Raw genomic sequence first — 21821 nt, forward strand, 5'->3', positions numbered from 1 at the left:
TCTCCTAAACTCCAGAGTACACAGGTTTATTCTATGCAAACTAATTTTGAACATAATCTCTTTAATACAACTTTTAAAGGGGCTTCCCTGCAAGTTGCTTGGAAAGTTTTGTTTGATCGTAAAGAACATACGGTGATATTTTCTTACTTCACGAAATGAACGTGAAACATTTTAGATTATAAAGAATGTTAGATAACTGGCGGTTAGATCACAAACTAGTTCCAACTGCTGAAGCACATCAATTGAAAGTTTAGTTACATCCCGTCTAGGACATAATAGCCTTTGCAAAACATCTCCACAACATAAAAGTTTTGCAAAACTCATGCAACGAGCTGATAAACCAATAAACTTTACCTGTAACCAGTACAACTGAGCACGTAAACTCCTGTGATGAGCAGACTGCTTATATTCAACTTGAATTCCAGATAAAAAGTTTCGCCTGATACTCATTCGCTGAGGCAACCGGGTTTGCATTGCCTGAAAATTAACCTGAAAAAACATGAGCAAGCCATCAAAATAGGAAATGCGCTACATTACATGACCCAGCTGCCAGTACATTATCCTGTGCTCTATTACATTGCTTTGAATCACTGCTAAATTGCTGCAGTATTTTGATAATCATAAATGAATTGATGATCCTTTCTGTATACAATGAGATTAGTATAGTTAAAAAGGAGCACTGTATAAAGATCTTATTTCACATGACCACTGAGGGTGGAAGAACTGCTGTTCCATTTGCCTTTAAATTGTGAAGGTTTCATCAAAACCTCAACCGGGTTTTGACTCAGGATCCCCCAAGCAAAGGCCAGAGGAGGGGAGGAAAGGAAGACAAGTCAGATTTATGTTCTACTCCGTTCCACTATCAGGAAAAAGAACATGCTCATTGGGTTGTGATAATGTGGCTTGGTTATAACTTTTCTCAATGCACGGATTCGCTGAACACAGCATTGGTCTGTGTCAGATGTGTACACAACAGAAGGTGGCCCAGGAAAGTTGTGATGGAATCCATGGTTTTAAACTTGTATTGTCTGAGACAGACCCTAATTGAAAAGGGAAAACAACCCTTCCAGTTTCTAAGGAAACTGAGGCTGAAATTGAGATTTGAAACCAAAGCTTCTGGGGAGACTGAAGCAGATTGAAAGCATGTAAAAGATCACAGAGCCATCAGGACTCAGATGATGATGGCTCCCATGGTGTAGTACAGGCAGGTTGAAGAAGATGTAGACTAGATTCAGAAGTTGAGAATAGGCAAATGTACAGTTGCTGCAGCTGTTTCAATTACTTGAAGATAGCAATGGTGGATCTAGGCCATCCAGACTGCCGTAAGGAGAGTTGAGGAGGTTCACCATTTTTAGTGAAGGCTGTTCCTGTGGAACTTGGGTTGGTTGTGCGCTGCTGTTGGCTGGGGATCGGGCTAAATCAGAGAAGAGGAGGAGCTGAAAATCTTCATGAGGAAGACAAAGTTTTGAAGGACTTATGTGACTGAGATTGATGACACAAAGCTGGGTGGACTGCCAAACCAATTAGTAAGATCTGTCTTAGTCACATCTGCCATTTAATGCATAATTTATAGTTTATAATTGACCACAATTTGCCTTTTAATTTGCATTTATGTTGATTCTGAGTTTGAGAGTATAGTTGGTTACCCAAGATAACAATTAGTCTTTGTTTTGTTTGACTCCTGAACAGTAAAAAACTGTTTTGTTTTAAGACGTGGAATATTGTACCTTCATTCTTTCAGTAAATAACTGGGATCTCGGATACAATTTTAAAGGATGTTAATTAAATTGTGAAAGAAAGAAAAAGAAAAGAAACCATTAAGCAACTTGGTGGGCGAGCTTTGGAAATTTTAATAATTACACTGGCAGAGGGAGCACAGCAATCTTGCATTTCTGGCAAGAAAAGGAACTCCACTGTTATAGGCTGGCATGTCCATTGGAACCCAGCTGCGACAGACAAACACTCTTTGTATGTTACCTCCAAGTTACTGTTCAACTTTATCCAGCATTCTGGAGCCTTTGCGGTCAGGTGTGTCTGGTAGCTCTCTTCCAAAAGATTGATGTGCTTTTGACTAAATGGCCTCCAGCGTTGCTTTCGTTTCATTTCCCACACAACACCAGAACTGAAGTCAGAACGAAATATCAATGAAAACAAGTTTAGCTTTAATTAAAATAAACATTCAGCTATTTTGATGTGCCAAAATTATTCGGAATGATGGAAATTAAACTTTTCGCAGCAGCCTCCATCTCTTCACACACCGACTCCATTTATCTGCCATCTCACCACATTTAGATCCTGTTTATCTCCACAGATTGAGATAAGTATCTCAAAACTGAGTCTGCTATAATGGCTCACAAAGATTAAGTTTACTTCACAATACTTTAGTAAAAATATTCTGCTGGTCTTCACCATTTATTTCCTACATATTTTTACATTTGTATTCCCTGATATCTGACTCTCTCATCACAATGATTAATTTAATCAATTTTTGTCCATTTCTACTTTCTCAAGAGCAAAAACGACCTTCTAAATGTTAAATGAGAACTGTGCTAGTCCAGATGCTTCAAACCAAGCTTGGCCCCAGAGTATTCTCCTTCTAGGTTCTTTCCAGCCTGTAAAGTCCACACTTACAGCTACCAAATTTCTTCTTTCTAAACTAAATTGTATCTTAGTCCATGATTCTTGACATGGGTTCTGAAAATCCAAGTATATACCAGCTGTGACTCACCTTTTCCACAAATCATTTAAGATCCTTCTATCCTGAATCCATATTTTTCCAAGTGCTCATCCATGAAATCTCAAAATAACTCATAAGGCTTTACTTACCCTTGGCTCTGTAATTTATACATATATCTCAAGCCTTTTTCAAATAAATTAGTTATTTTAACCACATTCTCATTATTTCTTTGGATTTAACAATCCTAAAACAGTCACATTTAACTATGCTTATTTCAGGATGCTTCTCGCTTAACAGCAGGTTTGTCTATTTTGTAAGCATTCAGCCTTTTTATCCATTATCTATATATTATCTAGTTACTCCTTTGCTGTACATCTGATACCAGACTTGGGCTCTTCCCCTCCTGGATAAAAGTGATCTGAAGCCACCATTAGCCAATTAACTATTTCTTCATTCCCAGGTTGCAGCTGCCCACCATTAATTTTAACTGGACCACCTTTTCAGTTTTTATTTTGCATGTATTTATTTAGCAATCACAACAAGCTTTTACCTGGTTCCTTGTATTTTTTCTAAACCTGCTCAACTTTATAATTTATCCCATTTTCCCATATATGCAAAACCTTGTATGTTTTGAAAGCTTTCTGCTTATATTTTTAATTTGGCAGCTCTGATCGCATTTGCCTCGAGTTTCCTTTCAGCTGGTTTTGACTTAGCTGGCACACGTTTCATCTCTGGTCTCAGCAACATCTCAACAAAGGTCCAACTGTTCCAGTTAACCATTTTCCCCTAGAAAAGTCACTTTTGCCTTTGTGATCAGCATTTTTAAGTCACTTCCTTTCTGCATACAAGGTTATAATTGGCCAACAGATCACTGCTTCTAAAATGATTTAGAAAAATGCTTTAGTATTCAGGTCTTCTTGAGGAGAGCTGCAAACTGTTAAACTAGTGGTGTAGGGTTGCTGCTTTCATTTATTTTGGTTCAAATATGTCATTATGTTCCTCTCATGACTCGGTGAGTAGGCATATCATACAAAAGAGGAAGCGCTCTTGCTAGATCCCAGCTTGTGGTGACTTAGCTCATCACATTATAGAACCATGCAATCAAAGCACAGGAGATAACTAATTGGCACTTGTGCCTCTGCTGACTCTTTGAAATAGCTCTACCATTAGTCCCACTTCCCAAGGCTCAGATAGCACCCTCGCCTTTGAATCAGAGGGTTGTGGGTTCATGTCCCACTCCTGGAAAACCAAGAACTGTGATTGTACTTGAAAGAAGTTGCAATCTGTGACTGTTCGTAACTCGAAAGAGTTTCCCAAGGCTCAGATAGCACCCTCGCCTTTGAATCAGAGGGTTGTGGGTTCATGTCCCACTCCTGGAAAACCAAGAACTGTGATTGTACTCGAAAGAGTTGCAATCTGTGACTGTTGGTAACTCGAAAGAGTTTCCCAATCTTTACCCATGGTCACGCAATTTTTTTCCTTTTCAAGTATATATCCAATTCCCTTCAGATAGTTTGTACTGAATCTGCTTCCACCACCCTTTCAGCCAATGCGTTCTAAAATATACCAACTTGCAACCTAAAAAGAACTGCTCATCTCTCCCCAAATTTATGTTCCAATTATGTTAAACATGTGTCTTCAGGTTAATGACCACCTGCCAGTGCAAACTCTTTTTTCTTTTTCATTCCATCAAAACCCTCATGATTTTGAACAACTCTATTAAATCTCCCCTTAATCTTCTCTACCTTATTGAGAACAATCCCAGCTTCTCCAGCCTCTCCACATAACAGAAGTCCCTTATCCCTGACATCATTCTGGTAAATCTCTGTATTTCCCAAGGCCTTGACATCTTTCCTAAAGCATGGCACCTAGGATTAGACACAATACTGGCTGAGGCCTAACCAATTACTGAAGTTGTGCTGAAACTTTCTGGCATTTGTACAGCATTTATAAATACTAACTTCTGCTGCCGACTGGGAAAGCATCAGTAACACTTGCACATGCACATGCACGCTCAGCCACCAGCACATTAGCAACTGTTCCTGGTGCCTTTCCAGCCAGCAGCAGGAGTTTGGAATATGTGCCAGTGAGCTTGTTTTGCTACAGGTTGAGTTTACACACATTGTCATAGGTCTTGGCAAGGCTGCCACACACCTTGCAGTTGCATTTGCACCACCTGTCCCATTGCCAGATGCTAGCTGAGGAGATACTTGCACTTTATTCCCTTCCTGCAAGTTGCATCACTCTGGCACCCACAGGGTGTCCCACCCCAGCTGCACTTAGCAGACAGCAATGACAGACATCATGCACATAACCATAGCCTTTAATTGCATTCAAAGGTGCTTGCGAATGTGAAAATGAATTGTTTCCATGTACATTCTGTCTGAGAAAGGAGTTCCAACACAGCACGGTCGGTAGATAGTGGAACTCTTAATCCCTGGATCATTGTTTCGACACATTGGTTAGTGAATTTTTTGTTAAGTATTTCAGAATACTTACAATGATCTTTACCAAAAATTGTCCTATACTAAATATTACAACCAATTCCTAAAATCTTCTGAGTTCAATGGATGTTGGGAATCTCATTTACTGAAATTTCCTGGATTGTATATAAGTCCACAGGTCACTGAAAGTGGCAACGCAGGTGGATAAGGTAGTCAGGAAGGCATATGGCATGCTTGCCTTCATTGGCAGGGGTATTGAGTATAAAAGCTGGGAAGTCATGCTGCAGCTGTATAGAACCTTGGTTAGGCCACACTTGGAATATTGTGTGCAGTTCTGGTCGCCACATTACCAGAAGGATATGGAGATGTTGGAGAGGGTGCAGAGGAGGTTTACCAGGATGCTGCCTGGTCTGGAGGTTATTAGCTATGAGGAGAGGTTGGAGAAACTCGGATTGTTCTCACTAGAGCGACGGAGATTGAGGGGCGACTTGATATAAGTTTACAAAATTATGAGTGTCATGGACAGAGTATGTAGTCAGAAGCTTTTTCCCAGGGTGGAAGAGTCAATTACTAAGGGACATAGATTTAAGGTGAGAGGAGAAAACTATAAAGGAGATGTGCGGGGCAAGTTTTTTACACAGAGGGTAGTGAGTGTCTGGAATTCGCTGCCAGAGGAGGTGATGGAAGCAGGTACGATAGTGGTGTTTAAGAGGCAGCTTGACAAATACATGAATAGGATGGGAATAGAGGGATACGGACCCTGGAAGTGCAAAATGTTTTAGTTGACGGGCAATATGATCAGTGCAGGCTTGGAGGGCAGAAGGGCCTGTTCCTGTGCTGTACTTTTCTTTGTTCTTTATGGTTTACTGAATTGTCAAAAGGATGTTTCATAGAGAGGGAACAATTGATAAATGATAGGCAGACTAGGTACAAGAACTTGCAATCGGTTAAGGGCTGCACAGGCTGAAGAATAGACAACTTGAACTTTGTTAATCTGTGTCAAGCCAGCTTGTTTGTATTAATACTGCCAGATGACACTCAAACAGATACAGACAGCAATTGTGCAGGAAGTGCCCTCCCCAGTGTTGCCGCACAAATAAACAATCAAGAATCTCACGTTTTTTTTTTAAAAACAGCTTTATGAACTTGTCTTGACACCTTCAAAAGGTTTGTGTAGGTGAATCTCCCTCTCTCTGATCCTGCACCCCGTTAAAATTGCACCATTTACTTTATATGACTTCTCATCTTGCTTCCTTGTAAAATCATCACTTCACATAACCATGCATTAAATTTATCTTCTACATTTCTGCCCATTTCCCCAGTTTATGTCCTTCTGCAGTCTATTACAATCTACCTCACTGATCACTGCATTTCAGGAGACACCATTGCATACTTTACTCCAATCTGAAAAAAACAATCTTTCACCACTACTCGGTGCATTTTATCTCATACAATTGTTTATTCACGTTGCCACTGCCCTTTTAATCCAATTGGCCTCAATTTTGCTACCAAATCCATTAAATGCTTTTTTGAAAGTTCATATAAATGAGTATTTCACCAATATAATCAACCCTTTCCATTACTTCATTATAAAACTCGATTAAGTTTGTGAGATATTACTTGCCTTTAACAACCCTGTATTTTTCAAATGAAAATATATAAATTGATTTTTTTTTACCTTCTCGTCTTGTCTTCTGCCAGCCAGTGAAACATTAACTGAAGTATCATCAGTGACAACAAACAAGCTCTAAGGCCGGTTACATTCAATACCCCAGATCAATATAAGCAAGGGTCCATTTTAATATTACAGAGGGTAATTATACCAGACTCAGTATACCAGACACTGCATAGCTTTTCTGGCACGAGGGGCTTGGAATAGCTCCCCATTTCCTTGTTTTAATTTTGATGCAATGGTTTCAGTTTTGCACTTTGCATTTGAGCTATTGCAATGAATAGATTACAGGATTCATTGTAAATTTAGGATTGTCTCTGTTGGCAATTATTAGAAATGACATCTAGGATAATTGACAGTTATTTATCTATATAACTAAAGATCCGGGAGCTATATTTTCTTTCTTTTTTTTTTTAAAAGCAACGTGCATCAAATCAGGGCACTTTTTGCTTCTTTCCACACTAGTTATCTCTCTTCCTCTCCATGCTCATTTTCAATCCAAGGGCATTTTTCGCCTGTGGCTGCAACAGCAAATGTCAGTGGATTATTTGATGTGAGGCTTGGTAGCTCAGCCCTATTCAGTTCTTAAGTGAATGTCAAGTGCATATAGTCGTAAGAGGTATTGTTAGACAGATACCAAGATTTGCAACCTTGGCTGATGCTCCTTTGCTAAAACACTGGCACTGGGGATAAATGTAGTTCCGCAGTGAATTAATGCCTTGGGGAGGAGAGCCCAGAAAAGGTTAGGAACAAAAGCGAAAACTAAATTTAAAAATAATCACATATTGGCATGCAAAAAATAAAATGTTTCCTGCATCTTTAAAAATATATTTTAAATTATCACTTTTATCATAACAATCATACCCAAAAATTGCCTATGTTGGCAGTTTTGACCTGACGAATCGCACACAGTTAGCAACAGTTCCCTAAGTAAAGAATATTCACGAGTGGCACTTTTTGAATATTATTATGTAGTGTGGTGGAATAGCTAAGTAATGCTCACTGGCATTTTGAACTGTTGACTCATGAATTATGCAAACACACAGGAGTAAATTTAATGGCCGTGTCAATGGCTCCATCTAATCAAATGGCTGGCAGCTCGTAGACCGAGCAGCGCCACCAGGAGCGGTGGCCACAACTGGGAATGCAGGAGGCCCAGGGCAACATCATCAGTGGAGGACCCAAAAGACAAGTGAGTGGGGTGGGCTCACCAAAACCCACGATGGAGAGAGGGCCAGAGTGCAGGGCAGGAGAGGCTCTTCCAGCGAGGGCGGCCCTTGCCACTGAGGGTCTCCTCATGGAGCTCAGAATGCCCAATCAGAAGAACTCCCCAGCCTCCCCTCCCCAGGGAGGCAGCCAGGGTATACCTGGCACTCACAACCCACTGCCGGTAGAATAACTAAGGCTGACCCTTATCTTTGCTGTCCTGACTTACTTGGGGGAAAATCGGGAAGGCAAGGGGCTTGCCACCTCACAGCCCGAGGCTGGGGCGAGAGGGGCGGGGGTGGGGGGAGTAAAAAAGTTCCACCTTCAGTGTGCAGCTCAGCTTCTCCAAATTGGTGCATTCCTCAGCTGTTGGACACTGACTCATTGTTGGAAAACCACACAAGGGGGAGCAAGTCAGAGACCAGACTACAACACTCGCAGTTTGGGTTCTCCAGTGCCAACAATCACGGCTTGTCGTATGGAGCACACAATTTGCATCGAACTTCCATTGACACCTTTCAAGAAAGCTGAAGATGACAGACACTTGGAACTATTGCCACTGATTTAAAATTCTGTTGCAGAACAGGCATTTTACCATTTCATCCCCCTATGATTATTATACAGAATTAAGTGTCCATACTGGAACAAGTGCATTATAAAGCAAAACAAGTAACTGCATCCATGAAAAGAGAGGTAATATAACCTACATCTCTTGTGGAATTTCTGGTAAACTGAGGCTCGTATTCTTAGCCTGCTTTGAGGATTCTGATTCAAAAACTATGCTTCCAATGTTTAAGATATTGAGTTTAAAGTGTAGCAGAGACGGGCTCTATATCGTTACTCTCAATACAATACTGTAAAATGTTTTAACAGAGGGAGGAAAAAGAAATAATGTAAGAACAGCAGTCAGGAGGAGGAAAATAACTCAGCAGAAATCATTTGTGAACACTGAAGAGAAAAATTTAAAGTTGATAGTTACTAAAACATAATTTGAAGTCATAGGAGTAAGATAGAAACATATTAATTTTTAAAGTTGAAAACAAATGTTCTCGTAGAAAATGCACATTCCTAAAGCAGCAACATGCATACATCATATATACTAATGTAGAAGGTGTTCTCCAAAATTCCACATGCCAAGTCCATCACTTATATCAACATTACAAAACTTCTATCCACCAAAATTCTCATTTTAATCTTGATTGGTTTTCTCTCTACTGTTTCATGTTTAAAATCAGTATATTCCCATCAGCTATGGCGTGCAGTTGCTTCGCTCCACTCCCCTAGCAATGCAACGTTTAAATTGCAACGCTACTTCTCGAGTTGACCTGTGCCTCCTGCTGATAATTAAATCACCACGCCTTGTCTGTCTTGAAACACTCCAGTAGGATAGATATTCCCACTCCTCTGCCTTTAGTCCAAAAGGACACAAATTTCTCATCTTCTACACAAGTATATATGGTACATCCAAAATAGGAAAGCATGCCTCAAATTGTAGATCATTCGTTTAACCTTACTTTTGGTTTGGATGGTCCTAGTTTTATTGAGAAAACATATGTCCAGCCAGTTGCCTTCCCATCTTCAATTAACTCATCCTTTCCCATTTGCTGCATGCACAGACAAGATGCAGACAGGCAAATGTGGACAGGTGAAAGGATTACCATGAACCAATACAAATTGCTGCCTGTCCAAATGGAGTGCATGTGTCTTTGACTCTTCCCCTCTCAAAGGAAAGGGAGTTTCTGCGTGCAATGTAAATTATAACGTCCGTTGCATAGTTGCTAGTGGAGAGGGCCAAGGTACATAATGCAGTAATTCTAATTGTCACTTCACAGTCAGGTATGATGTGAACTCATTCTCACATGCAAGGGTCAATGCGAACCTGCTTGAGGGCCAGCTGGGCGACAGCAAATTAACCAGTGTCGTTGAGCTGCAACTTAATAAGTGGGTACTGTACTTCAAAGATTGTGTCTTTATACACAATATACAATTCTTACAAACAAAACAAGGTATTATCCAAAATATTTTATCCACATTACTACACAAGACCACAAACGCAAGAGAAAAATGACAGGCATTACAACAAGAGGATGACACTCAATGATTAATTAATAAAATTCAAAGCTTAGATAAGACACATCTTCAGGTATTTTCTTTACACCTCAGAGTCTCATGCCTAGCTGATATCACACCATGCAGGGCAAAATTTACTGGGTCTCAAAGTGAGAAGATCAAGAATATTTCAGGCTGCATTCACATTGCATTGGTCGGAATGACTTCAACTGCAATGGAATAGGGTTACACTTTTACCTTTGAAAATGCTAACTCAGTAAGTGGTTTCCCTCCCTGGCCAGAAGCAATATAAAAAACTGCTGCCCTTCTTTGTGGCTATGGACAGGTTGAACACACCCATCAGCAAAGCAGTCATCTACTTGCTGGACTGTATGGATCTTACCATGCTATTGGGTAAATATAAGATAGTCACTAACAAATCCGATAGGGAATTCAGAAGAAACTGCTTTACTCAGAGTGGTGAGAATATGGAAATCACTACCACAGGGAGTTCCCGAGGTGAATCACAGATGCATTTAAGGGGAGGCTATGAGGGAGAATAGGATTCTGATAGGTCAGGATTAAGTAGGGTGGGATGGGGGTGGGGGGTTCACCTGGAGCATGTAAATGGACCAGTTGGGTTTGAATGGCCTGTATATTCTATGTAAGAACCATGGTCTGAAACAAAGTTGCGTTGTGAACATCAAATAATTTCACTCCAAAACATCGAACAGGGGACAGCAGAGTTTTAGATGACCACATGTTCATGGAGGGTAGAATGTAGGTGGCCTGCCTGAAGTGCATTGGAATAGTCAAGTCTAGAGAAAACAAGCTATTGGATGAGGGTGGATGAACTGAGATGGGAGTAGAATCGGGCGATGCCATGGAGGTGAAGATAGTCAGTGATGCCATGGATAAGGAAGCTCGTTCCATGTCGGCAAGGCTGCAAAAAGTCTGGTTCAGTCTCAGACAGTTGCCAGGGAGAGGAACAGAGTCAGTAGCTACAGAAGAGTTTGAAGCTGGGAACAAAAGCAATGGTTGTGGTCTTCCCAGTATTTAGTTACAGAAAATTTCTGATCAACCAATACTGGCTGTTGAATAAGATGTCTGATAATTTAGCATCAATGGAAGAGTCAAGGCAGTTGGTGGTGAGGTACAAACATATGAATGAGATGCAGAAGCATAGGAACCTAGGACCTGGAAGTAGGAGGAGGCCATTTGGCCCTTCGAGCCTGCTCCACCATTCAATAAGATCAGAGCTGATCTGGTTGTGGTCTCAACTCCACCTTCCTGTCTGCCCCCCCTAAATAATCCTTGACTCCCTTGTTTACCAAAAATCGAACTCAGCCTTGTGTGAATTCAATGATCCAGCCTTCACTGCTTTCTGTGGAAGAGAATTCCATAGACTAACTACCTTCTGAAAGAAATATTTCCTCCTCATCTCCATCTTAAAAGGGGGCCCTCTTATTTTTCTACCGTGTCTCCTAGTTTTGTCTCTCCCACAATGGGAAATATCCTTTCAGCATCCACCCGGTCAAGTCCCCTCAAACCTTATATATTTCAATAAGATCACCTCTCAATCTTCTAAACCCCAACGGCCCAACCTGTCTAATCTTTCCTCATAAGGCAACTCCTTGATCCCAGGAATCAGTCAAGTGAACCTTCTCTGCACTGATTCTAATGCAATTATATCCTTTCTTAAAATATGGAGACCAAAACCGCACAGTGTTCCAAATGTGGTCTCATCACAACTGTAGTCAAACTTTCCTACTTTTATATTCCATTTGCCTTCCTAATCACTTGCTGTACCTGCATAATAAGTTGTGATTCATGTACCAGTGCATCCAGATCCCTCTGTACCATGGAGTTCTGCAATCTCTCGCTATTTAAACAATATGCTGCCTTTCTATTCTTCCTGTCAAAATGGACAAGTTCACTTTTTCTCACATTATACTCCATCCACCAAATTTTTGTCCACTCACTTAGCCTACCTGTATTCCTTTGCAGGCTCCTTATGTCCTCTTAACTACCTTCTTTCCTACACATCTTTGTGCCATCAGCAAATTTATCAACAATACATTCAGTCCCATCATCCAAGTTATTGATATAGATTGTAAATCAAGCTTGTCCTAAGCCCTTCTACATGGCCCCCGAACAATTGTTGAAAATTCCGGTAGGAGGGGTCACCGAGTTTGAAGATTTCTGCAGGGAACTGAATCTTCAATTACAGCCCGTTTCTCTCCTGTGTTTGCTGCTGATTGGTTCAACCATGATCCTACCAGTAGCAAACATAGGACAGAAACAAGCTATGATTGGAGGCGCAGTGAACACTGGCAACTGCGAGTTTGCAAAGCTGGAGAGAGACTCTGGAGCGCGTGGGCCCTCCTCTCACCATGTATTCCTATGGCTCCAGCTGCTTCCTCCCTGCCCCCCAGCTCCGGGTGCTCTGGCCCAGCTGCAGGCACGGTCCCCTGATGTCCCAGGTTCTCCCCACATTCCACCAGCTGTTCCCCAGTTCTCCCTATGCTCTTCCGGTTCTTGGCCCTCACCAGGGCGGGCATCTGGGTCCGGAGGCTGCTAAGCATCAGGTTTCACTCCAGGTCTCTCTTCCGTACTCCCGTCCATCTGTTAATTTAGTGAAGGTGAGTGAGTGAGTGTGGGAGGCTGGCTGAGCGAGAGAGGGAGCGAGGGTGGAGGTAAAGGTGTATGAGAGAGTGAGAGGGAGGGAAGTGTATGTATCTAGCTCACTCTCAGTCTCACTGTGCTCATTCAATCACCCTCACCTATTGTGAGAGTGGGGGATAGTGCGTAGGTGAGGGTGAATGAGAACCCCGAGGCTGGGAGTGAGCTGAACACACACACACACACACACACACACACACTCACCCTTTTACGGCCTAATGGTCGTCTTTATTTATTACTCATTTTAAAATTATCAATTTGTTGTTGATTTTTTTTGCTCAGCAAGTTGTTTCTTTTCATGTCAGCTTTTTATTTTGAAATTCATGTTTAATGTTGTGTCAAACCTTATCTTTCACAAATTGTTCATCACCCCGCCCGAGTCTGAGAAAAATTAATATGCCCCCGACACAATAAGATTGAACAAGCCTGTTGGAAAGAGTTGAGGCCCCAGCACAGATTCCTGTGGCACATCACTCGTTACATCTTGCCAACTCGAAAATGACCCATTTATCCCTACTTTCCTGTTAGCTAACCAATCCTCTATCCATGCTAATATGTTACACCCTACACCATGAGCTCTTATTTTCTGTAGTAACCTTTGATGAACACTTTATCGAATGCCTTTTGGAAATCCAGTACTAAACATCATTCCTTTTATCTACATTGCCCGTTTCTTCCTCAAAGAATTCTAATAAATTGGTCAATTAGGTAGAGATGGACGTTGTCAGCATACAAGAAAACTAACACTGTTTTCAGATGATGTAACCGAGGGGCAACAGGTGTATGAGAAAGAGGAAGGAGGGGTCCAAGGATAGACTGGCATTCAAACATGATGCTCAAAACAGCCAAATGATGCAGAGCAGTAACCAACAGAGGTAACAGAATGTTGAACCATGCTGGTGAAACTGTAGATGACATGTCAGAGGAAGTTATGGACAAACTCTATTCTAATCAGACCACCTCGAGTATTGTGTTCACTTCTGGACAAAAGGTGCAGAAGAAAATATTTAAGTGCTGGTGGTGGTGCAGACAAAAGCCATATGGCTGATCACCAATGTTGCATGTTTGAGGCATAACTGATTACTGGAGTAACATTTAGACAGAAATTAAATATTGGATGGGGCATATAAGAGATGCAAACGTGCTTCTACCTCTTGGGCTTGTGTCTGTAAGTTCATTGTGTGGAAAAGGTAAATCCAGAAAACTATTTTCACCCAAAATGAGAGAAGGACAATGGGACACAGATTTAAGCTATCAACAAGGCAAATTCAGGAGTGACAGCTGGAAGCTTTTAAACCCAAATATAGACACATTTCAGGTAGTTTAATGAAAGAAATTGAATATGGAATCATGTCAGAAATAACTGGATGCTGCAACAGGTCTTTCCGGCTGGACAAATTAACAGGTACTGAATAGCCTTTCACCAATAATTATCCTGTATTCCTGAGAACACAGAATCTTCAGAAGTGATAGTGCTACCAACAGAGCGAGACTAAACACAAGTATTGGCAAGGCTGCTGCACTAAGGGGTCTGAAAGATTGAGGGCTCGGGGTAATTACACTGAGATTGGGTATATTTATTTGGCTGCTTTTACCACAGTTGAGAGGTGAATTCTCTAAGTTGTGTTTTCCTTTGTTGTGTGGTAAATTATGAATTTTAATGGCTCCATCCCTGCTAGCAATGTTATTTAATTATTTCTATTATACTGTCTATCCCATTAATTTTAAGTTGCTCGATTTGCATCATCTGTTAGTTCTTTTTCTGAGTATAAAGCGTTTCCTGCACTGCTTTATTTAAATTCAAATTAAATCCAGTCAAATTTTTTCCAGCCCCAAAAGCAACTTGGAATAAATAGCTCAAGATCATATTCCCTGATCTGTTTCCTTGGTTCTGCGTACAGTCATTTGCTTAGACCACTCTCGTACAGGAGAAAGAAAACCAAAGCTTACCTGGTAATTCCGATGTAAGCAATTTCCTGTTTGCTTTCATTGTTAACGAGTGACAGTCCAAGGCTATGAAGTGAAACTGTAACTCCCTTGTCAAACTGTTTCAAGTCCTCAGCCTGTCGCGCTTTAGAGACAACGGCAACATCTTCACTGAACACCAACACACGCTGTCGCCCATCGAGGAACGATACCCAGTGAATCTGATTGTTGCGTTCCCAAAGGAACTGTCCAAACTGATCCTGGAAAATATAAGTTACTCTATCAATGAGATAGCTGGGGCAGAGGACTTGGCTAAAAATTCTTACTTTTGTTGTTACGCTGTTTGAACTAGTAGTCCACACAGAAACAAGAGAACTCATTGGAGCTAACTTTCCACTGCTTTGCATTAGGATACAGGGAAAAAGGGCAGAGACTTGTGGAGTCTATTCTCTGCAGTTAAATCCACGTTCTTCCTTTAATGTAGGCACAGCCCGAGCACCCAGAGCAGGTGCAATGGTAAACAAACCAGTGTTCGGGTTCCTCCCACATTTCTGAGTGCAAGGCCTTCCCAGGAGAGATTCCTACACTCGGGGTCAGAATGTCAGGGTCACGCAAATCACCTGAACCTGGAAATACTTCTCTTCATTCATTCTCAAGACATTCTCATAACTGACAAGATCAGCATTTATTGCCAACCTCCAGTGCCCCTGAAACGAGAGTGGTGACTTTCTTCTTGAACCACTCCACTGTGATATTTTGGTAAGCTTACTAAGCCACTTCAGAAAGCAGTTATGAGTCAATCATGTTGGTGTGGGATTGGAGTCATATATAAGCTAGACCAGGTAAGGGCAACAGGTTTTCTTCCCCAAGTGAGAGTTGGGTTTTATGATTTAAAAAAAAACTGCCTTGTAATTCCACATTTTATTCTAGTCAGGCAGAGATATGAACACACCACCTCTGGAATGTTAGTCTACAATACAGCAGTAATTAAGTCAAGAACCTAGGAGGAGGAGTAAGCCAAGCAACTCATTGAGCCTGTTCCACCATTCAACTCCACTTTGCTGCCCTGCCCCCAATATCCTCGATTTGCTTAATGCTCAAAATCTATTAGTTTCAGTCTGGAATATGCTCAGTGATGGAGCATTCACAGCCCTCTGGGATAGATAATTCCTAAGATACACAACCCTCTGAGTGATGCCATTTCTCATCTCAGGCCTAACTAGCCACCTCTTATCTTGAGACTATGCTACCTGGTTCTACACTCCCCAGCCAGGTGAAATAGTCACAGCTGTTTAACCACATACACGCTGGCTGCTGAAGTTAAAACAAAGACACAGCTGCTTTCTTTGCTAGACAGAATTTTTTGACTTAGTTCACAGTCAACACTACTCCAACACCCAATGTCTCAACTATCCCCATTTATATTCTATTGCAATAAACCAATAACAAAAAGGGGAGGAATTAACAATCAACAGAAAGAATAAATTAACAAACTAACTCAGGGTATCCCCATTCATATGCTCTTTTGAGTGTCAAATTAATTATCCCCATTTATGGGTGTACAAATGCCCATCACCTGTTTAACAATGCAAATGCCATCAAACCTTAATAATGTAATTAAATAAGACATTGACAACAGCATTTATCTTGTCAAGCCTTGGAAGAATTTTTGAAGTTTCAACGAGATCACCTCTCATTCTTCTAAATCTCAGAGTATAAGCCCATACCACTCAATCTTTCCCATCAAACTCATTGAAATGGATAAATAGGTGAAGCTCAAGCACTGGTCTTCGTGATACTCTACTAGTTACATCCTGCCAAACTGAAAATGTCCCTTTATTTAATTCTGTCTGTAAACCAATCGTAACCATGCTAATATTGTCCACCATCCCATACGATGTAATCTTATGTAACAACCTGTTCTATGGCACCTTAGCAAACTTCTTCTGAAAATTTAAACATACTACATCTAGAGGTTTCCCTTCATCTAAACTGCTAGTTACAATCTCAAAATACTCCAACAGATTTATTAAACACAATTTTCTTTTCATGAGATCATACTGAGTAATGATAGTAATTTCCAAGCGCTCTGTTACCATGTCCTTAATAGTAGATTCCAACATTTTCACTGTTACTAATGTCAGGCTAACTGATCTGCAGTTCCCCATTTTCTCTGTCTTCCTTTTTTGAAAAGCAGGGCTGTATTTGCTACCTCTCAATCCATCGAAAACTTCTAGAACCTCAGGAGTCCTCAGAGGTGAAAACCAGTTGTTACAAATGCGGGGCTTTACAAGGTGGTTATGTTTTAAAATGTCTCCTTTAACTGAAGGTAAAACAGAATGTTCTTGATTAATGGGATAATGGTCCAACTAAACCTCGCCCAGAGAAAGCCCCACACGATCTGGTTGTCATGCAGAAAGGAGCACAAACTGAAACCTATTGAAAAGCAAGTGACAGTTTTCACACCTTGAAACAGAAAAGGGGTGGCTTCTTTTTGGAGACAGGCAGAGAGAGCGAGAGACAATGTAGCTCGGCTGTGAAGAGCAGGAAAAGACAATATTTGTGTTAGCGTGATGCTGGTGAGAGCCTGTAATCTATTCAAATAGATGACGACAGAATATATGCAACTTTTGGAAATTTAAGCAACAAGGAATCGCCGAGGGGATCCTTGCTGGTGGAGGTTGATTGGAAGGAACAATTTTCGAAGGACACTGGAAGATTCAGCCTGGTAAGGCAGGGAGAAGTGAGCCTGCTGGATAGCTGGGAACAATTTGGGCCTTCATATTGTAACGTTATATATATAAGACAGAAGTATGGTGCACGGCAAAAGGAGTTGTAAAATGTACCTCGATCGTGTTAATTAGTTAACGTAAAAGCGCCTTTTCTTTAGTTTGATGTGCTAGCTGCCTGTTAAATAATGTTTGATCTCTGTTGATTTTAGTTTGTTTGTTACAGCATAAGTCTTAAAACGTGCTATCCTGTCCTTCTGTTATTTCCGTCGATCACTTGGAAATTCATGTCCTTTTAAAGGTTATCAGTCTCTATGGCAACAGTGCATCCATAATCTTGGCGACCACCTCTTCGAAAACCCGAGGGGGCAGGTCATCAATCCAGGAGGTTCATCAGCTTTTAGTCTTATTAATTTTTGCAGTACTCCTTCTTGACTAATATTAATTACTTTACCAATATTAATTACTTTAAGTTCATCATTCTCATTAGATCCTTGGTTCCCCACAGTTCTGGTGTGTTGTGTGTGTTTTCTATCATAAAGAAGGACGCAAAATCTTTTGTTTAACATTCCTTTGTCCGCATTACAATTCTTCCTGTCTCTGCATCTGAAGGGGCCACATGACTACTTTCATTAATTTCCTTCATATATACTTGTTAAAGCTCAAGAGATCTTCGTGGATAGCATGCACAGTGAGGTGGTCACACCGCAGGTAAGGAGTGCACAGGCAGAAAGGGAATGGATGACTGCCAGACAGAGAGGGAAATAAAGATAAGAATGAAAGACAGAAAAGTAGAAAACAAAAGTGGAAGGCAGAGGAAACATGGGTTAGCAGCAAATAGAGCCATAGTACAAAAAAGGTGTGTAAAAATATTAAAAAGTCTAAAGGCACTGTATCTGAATGCACAGAGCATTCGCAATAAGGTAGAATAATTAACAGGTCAAATAGATGTAAGTTGGTACGATATGACTGCGATTACGGAGACATGGCAGCAGGGTGACCAAGGCTGGGAACTAAATGTCCAAAAGTACTCGATATTTAGGACGGACAGGCGAAAAGGAGGTGGCGTGGCGTTGTCAATTAAGGATGAAATCAGTGCGATGGTGAGAAAGGATATTGGCTCAGAAAATCTAGATGTAGAATCAGTCTGAGTGAGCTAAGAAGGTGGGGCTAACACGGGGCAGAAAACAATAGTGGGAGTTGTCTACAGGCCTCCAAACAGAAGTGATAAGGTAGGGGACGGTATTAAACAGCAAATTAGAGTTGCATGTCCCGAGGGTGCTACAGTAATCATGGCTGACTTTAATCTACATATAGACTGGGCAAATCAAATTAGCAATAATACTGTGGCGAATGAATTCCTGGAGCATGCATGAGATAGTTTTTTAGACCAGTATGTCAAGGAACGATAAGGGAACAGGCTATCCTAGGTTTGGTATTGTGCAATGAGAAGGATTTAATTAATAATCTTGTGGTGCGGGGTCCTTTAGGGAACAGTGACCATGACATGATAGAATTCTTCATTAGGATAGAAAGTGAAGTAGTCCAATCCAAAACTATGGGCCTAAAGCTTAACAAAGGAAACTATGAAGGTATGAGGTATGGGTTGGCTAAGATAGATTGGGGAACTTAATTAAAAGGATAGACAATGGCTAATACTTAAGGAACAAATATATGCATTACAACAGGAAAAGCGGCCTGACCATGGCTAACAAAAGAAATTAAGGATAATATTAGATCCAAAGCTTCTATAAGTATGTAAAAAGAAAAAAGATTAGCGAAGACAAATGTAGCTTCCTTACAGTCTGAAATGGGAGAATTTATAATAGAGAACAAGGAAATGGCAGAGCAAGTAAACAACTACTTTAGTTCTGTTTCCACAGAGGAAGACACAAATAACTTCCCAGGAATACTAGAGAACTAAGGGTCGAGTGAGGAGGAGGAGTTGAAGGAAATTAATATTACTAAAACAAGGTGATTTAGACAAGTTGAGTGAGTGGGCAGATACATGCCTGATGCATTTAATGTAAGTAAGTGTGAAGTTATCCACTTTAGTAGGAAAAACAGAACGGCAGAGTATTATTTATATGGTGATAGATTGGGAAATGTTGATGTACAAAGGGACCTGGGTGTCCTCGTACACCAATCACTGAAAGCAAACAGTTAAGATGACAAATGGTACGTTGGCCTTCATTGCAAGAAAACTTGAGTACAGGAGCAAGGATGTCTTACTGCAGTTGTACAGGGCCTTGCTAAGACCACACCTGGAGTACTTTCTGCAGTTTTGGTCTCCTTACCTAAGAAAGGATATACTTGCCATTGAGGGAGTGCAGTGAAGGTTCACCAGGCTGATTCCTGGGATGGCAGGATTGTCATATGAGGGGAGATTTGGCCAACTTGGCCTGTATTCACTGGAGTTTAAAAGAATGAGAAGAGATCTCATTGAAACATAAAATTTTGACAAGGCTGGACAGACCAGGGATGATATTTTCTCTGGCTGGGGGTTATAGAACAAGGGGTCACAGTCTCAGGATATGGGGTAGGCCACTTAGGACTGAGATGAGGAGAAACTTCTTCACTCAGAGGGTGGTGGACTTATGGAATTCTGTACCACAGAAGGCTGTGAAGGCCATTAGTCATTGGATATATTTGAGGAGGAAATGGATACATTTCTAGACTCAAAGTGTCAAGGGGTATGGGGAGAGAGCAGGAGAATGGCGTTGAGATAGAGGATCAGCCATGATCATATTGAATGGTGGAGCAGGCTCGAAGGGCCGAATGACCTACTCCTGCTCCTATTTTCTCTGTTTCTATCCGTTCTTACATTTCTTGATAGCTTACTCTCATATGCTATTTTCTCCCTCTTGATAATTTTTTTGTCATCCTTTGCTGATTTTTAAAATCATTCCAATCCTCAGGCTTACTGTGCTTTTTTTTCACAATGTTGTATGCTTCTTTTCATCTAATGCTATTCTTAACTTCTCTGTTATACATATCTGTTATACTGGGTGTATATATGCAGAAGTTATTGAAGAGGGCAGGATAGATTGAGAGAGCAGTTCATGAAGAATACAATACCCTGGGGTTTATTAATAGGGACAGAGTGCAACAACAAGGAGGTTATGTTGAACTTGTACAAAACATTAGTTCAGCCTCAGCAAGAGTACTGCGTCTCGTTCCAGGCACCCTGCTTTAGGATGTTGAAGGCATTGGACAGAGTGCAGAAAAGATTCATGAGAATGGTTCCAAGGATGGAGAACTTCAGTTATGAAGATAGGTGGGAGCAGTTAGGACTGTTTTCCTTGGAGAAAAGAAGGCCAAGAGGAGATTTGATAGAGGTATTCAAAACCAAGAAGGGTCTGGACAGAGTAGATAGGGAGAAACTGCTTCCACTCGTGAAAGGATAGAGAATGAGAGGTCACAGATTTAAAGTAATTGTCAAAAGAGGCAAAAGCGACATGAGGAAAACCTTTTTCACGCAGCGAGTGATTAAGGTCTGAAATACACTGCCCAAGAGTGTGGTGGAGGCAGATTCAACTGATGCATTCAAAAGGCAATTAGACTATTACCTGAAAAGGAAGAATGTGCAGGGTGAGAGAAAAGGTGGGAGAATGGCACTAAGTGAATTGCTCACTTGGAAAGCCAGTGCAGGCATGATGGGCTGAATGGCCTCCTTTTGCGATAGAACAACTCTTGTGCACCACTATTCCAGTGGAGTTTTATTCCTTAAGGGAGGAATCGATTAAAATTATAAACCTTTTATTTAAACGTTTGTCAAGGCCAAGTCTCCTCCACAACTGCACAACATCGAAGGTTTACGGCACATTGAGGCCACTTGGCCCATCGTGTCTGTGCTGGCAGAAAAATGAGCCACCAAGCCGAATCTCACTTTCCAGCATTTGCTCATAGCCCTGCAGGTTACAGCACTGAGGTGCATATCCACACACCTTTTAAATGAGTTAAAGGTTTCTGCCTCTACTACCCTTTCAGGCAGTGAGTTCCAGACACCTGCAACACTGGGTGAAAAAATGTTCATCTCCCTCTACCAATCACTTTTAATCTGTACCCCTAGTCACTGACCTCTCTACTAAGGTAACTAGACGCTTTCTTTCCGCTCCATCACAATTTTGTACATCTCAATCAAATCTCCCCTCAGCCTCCTCTGTTCCAAGGAGAACAACCCCAGCCTATCTAATCTTTCCTCATAGCTAAAATTTTCCAGACCTGGCAGCATCCTTGTAAATCTCCTCTGTACCCTCACTCATGCAATCACATCCTTTCGGTAATCAGCTCTGCGGTCCAACCATCCTTTTTTTTTTAATTCATTCATGGGATGTGGGCTTCGCTGGCTGGGCCAGCATTTATTGCTCATCCCTAGTTGCCCTTGAGAAGGTGGTGGTGAGCTGCCTTCTTGAACCGCTGCAGTCCATGTGGTG

General features: G+C 41.2%; 1 protein-coding gene across 2 annotated transcripts in view; it reads right to left on the bottom strand.

The window, feature by feature from the left end:
* vps13c (vacuolar protein sorting 13 homolog C) overlaps window positions 1-21821 on the bottom strand; it is a 350466-nt gene that overhangs the window by 49157 nt on the left and 279488 nt on the right. For both annotated transcript variants that reach the window (XM_078532613.1, XM_078532615.1), the window contains 3 exons: window positions 14681-14916; window positions 1978-2122; window positions 355-489 (listed from right to left, as the gene is read on the bottom strand). In XM_078532613.1, coding sequence (XP_078388739.1) covers window positions 355-489; window positions 1978-2122; window positions 14681-14916 — 516 coding nt within the window. The remainder of the gene's footprint in view (window positions 1-354; window positions 490-1977; window positions 2123-14680; window positions 14917-21821) is intronic.

This window comes from Cetorhinus maximus, chromosome 30 (assembly GCF_964194155.1).
Source record: "Cetorhinus maximus chromosome 30, sCetMax3.hap1.1, whole genome shotgun sequence".
NCBI classification, from domain to species: domain Eukaryota; kingdom Metazoa; phylum Chordata; class Chondrichthyes; order Lamniformes; family Cetorhinidae; genus Cetorhinus; species Cetorhinus maximus.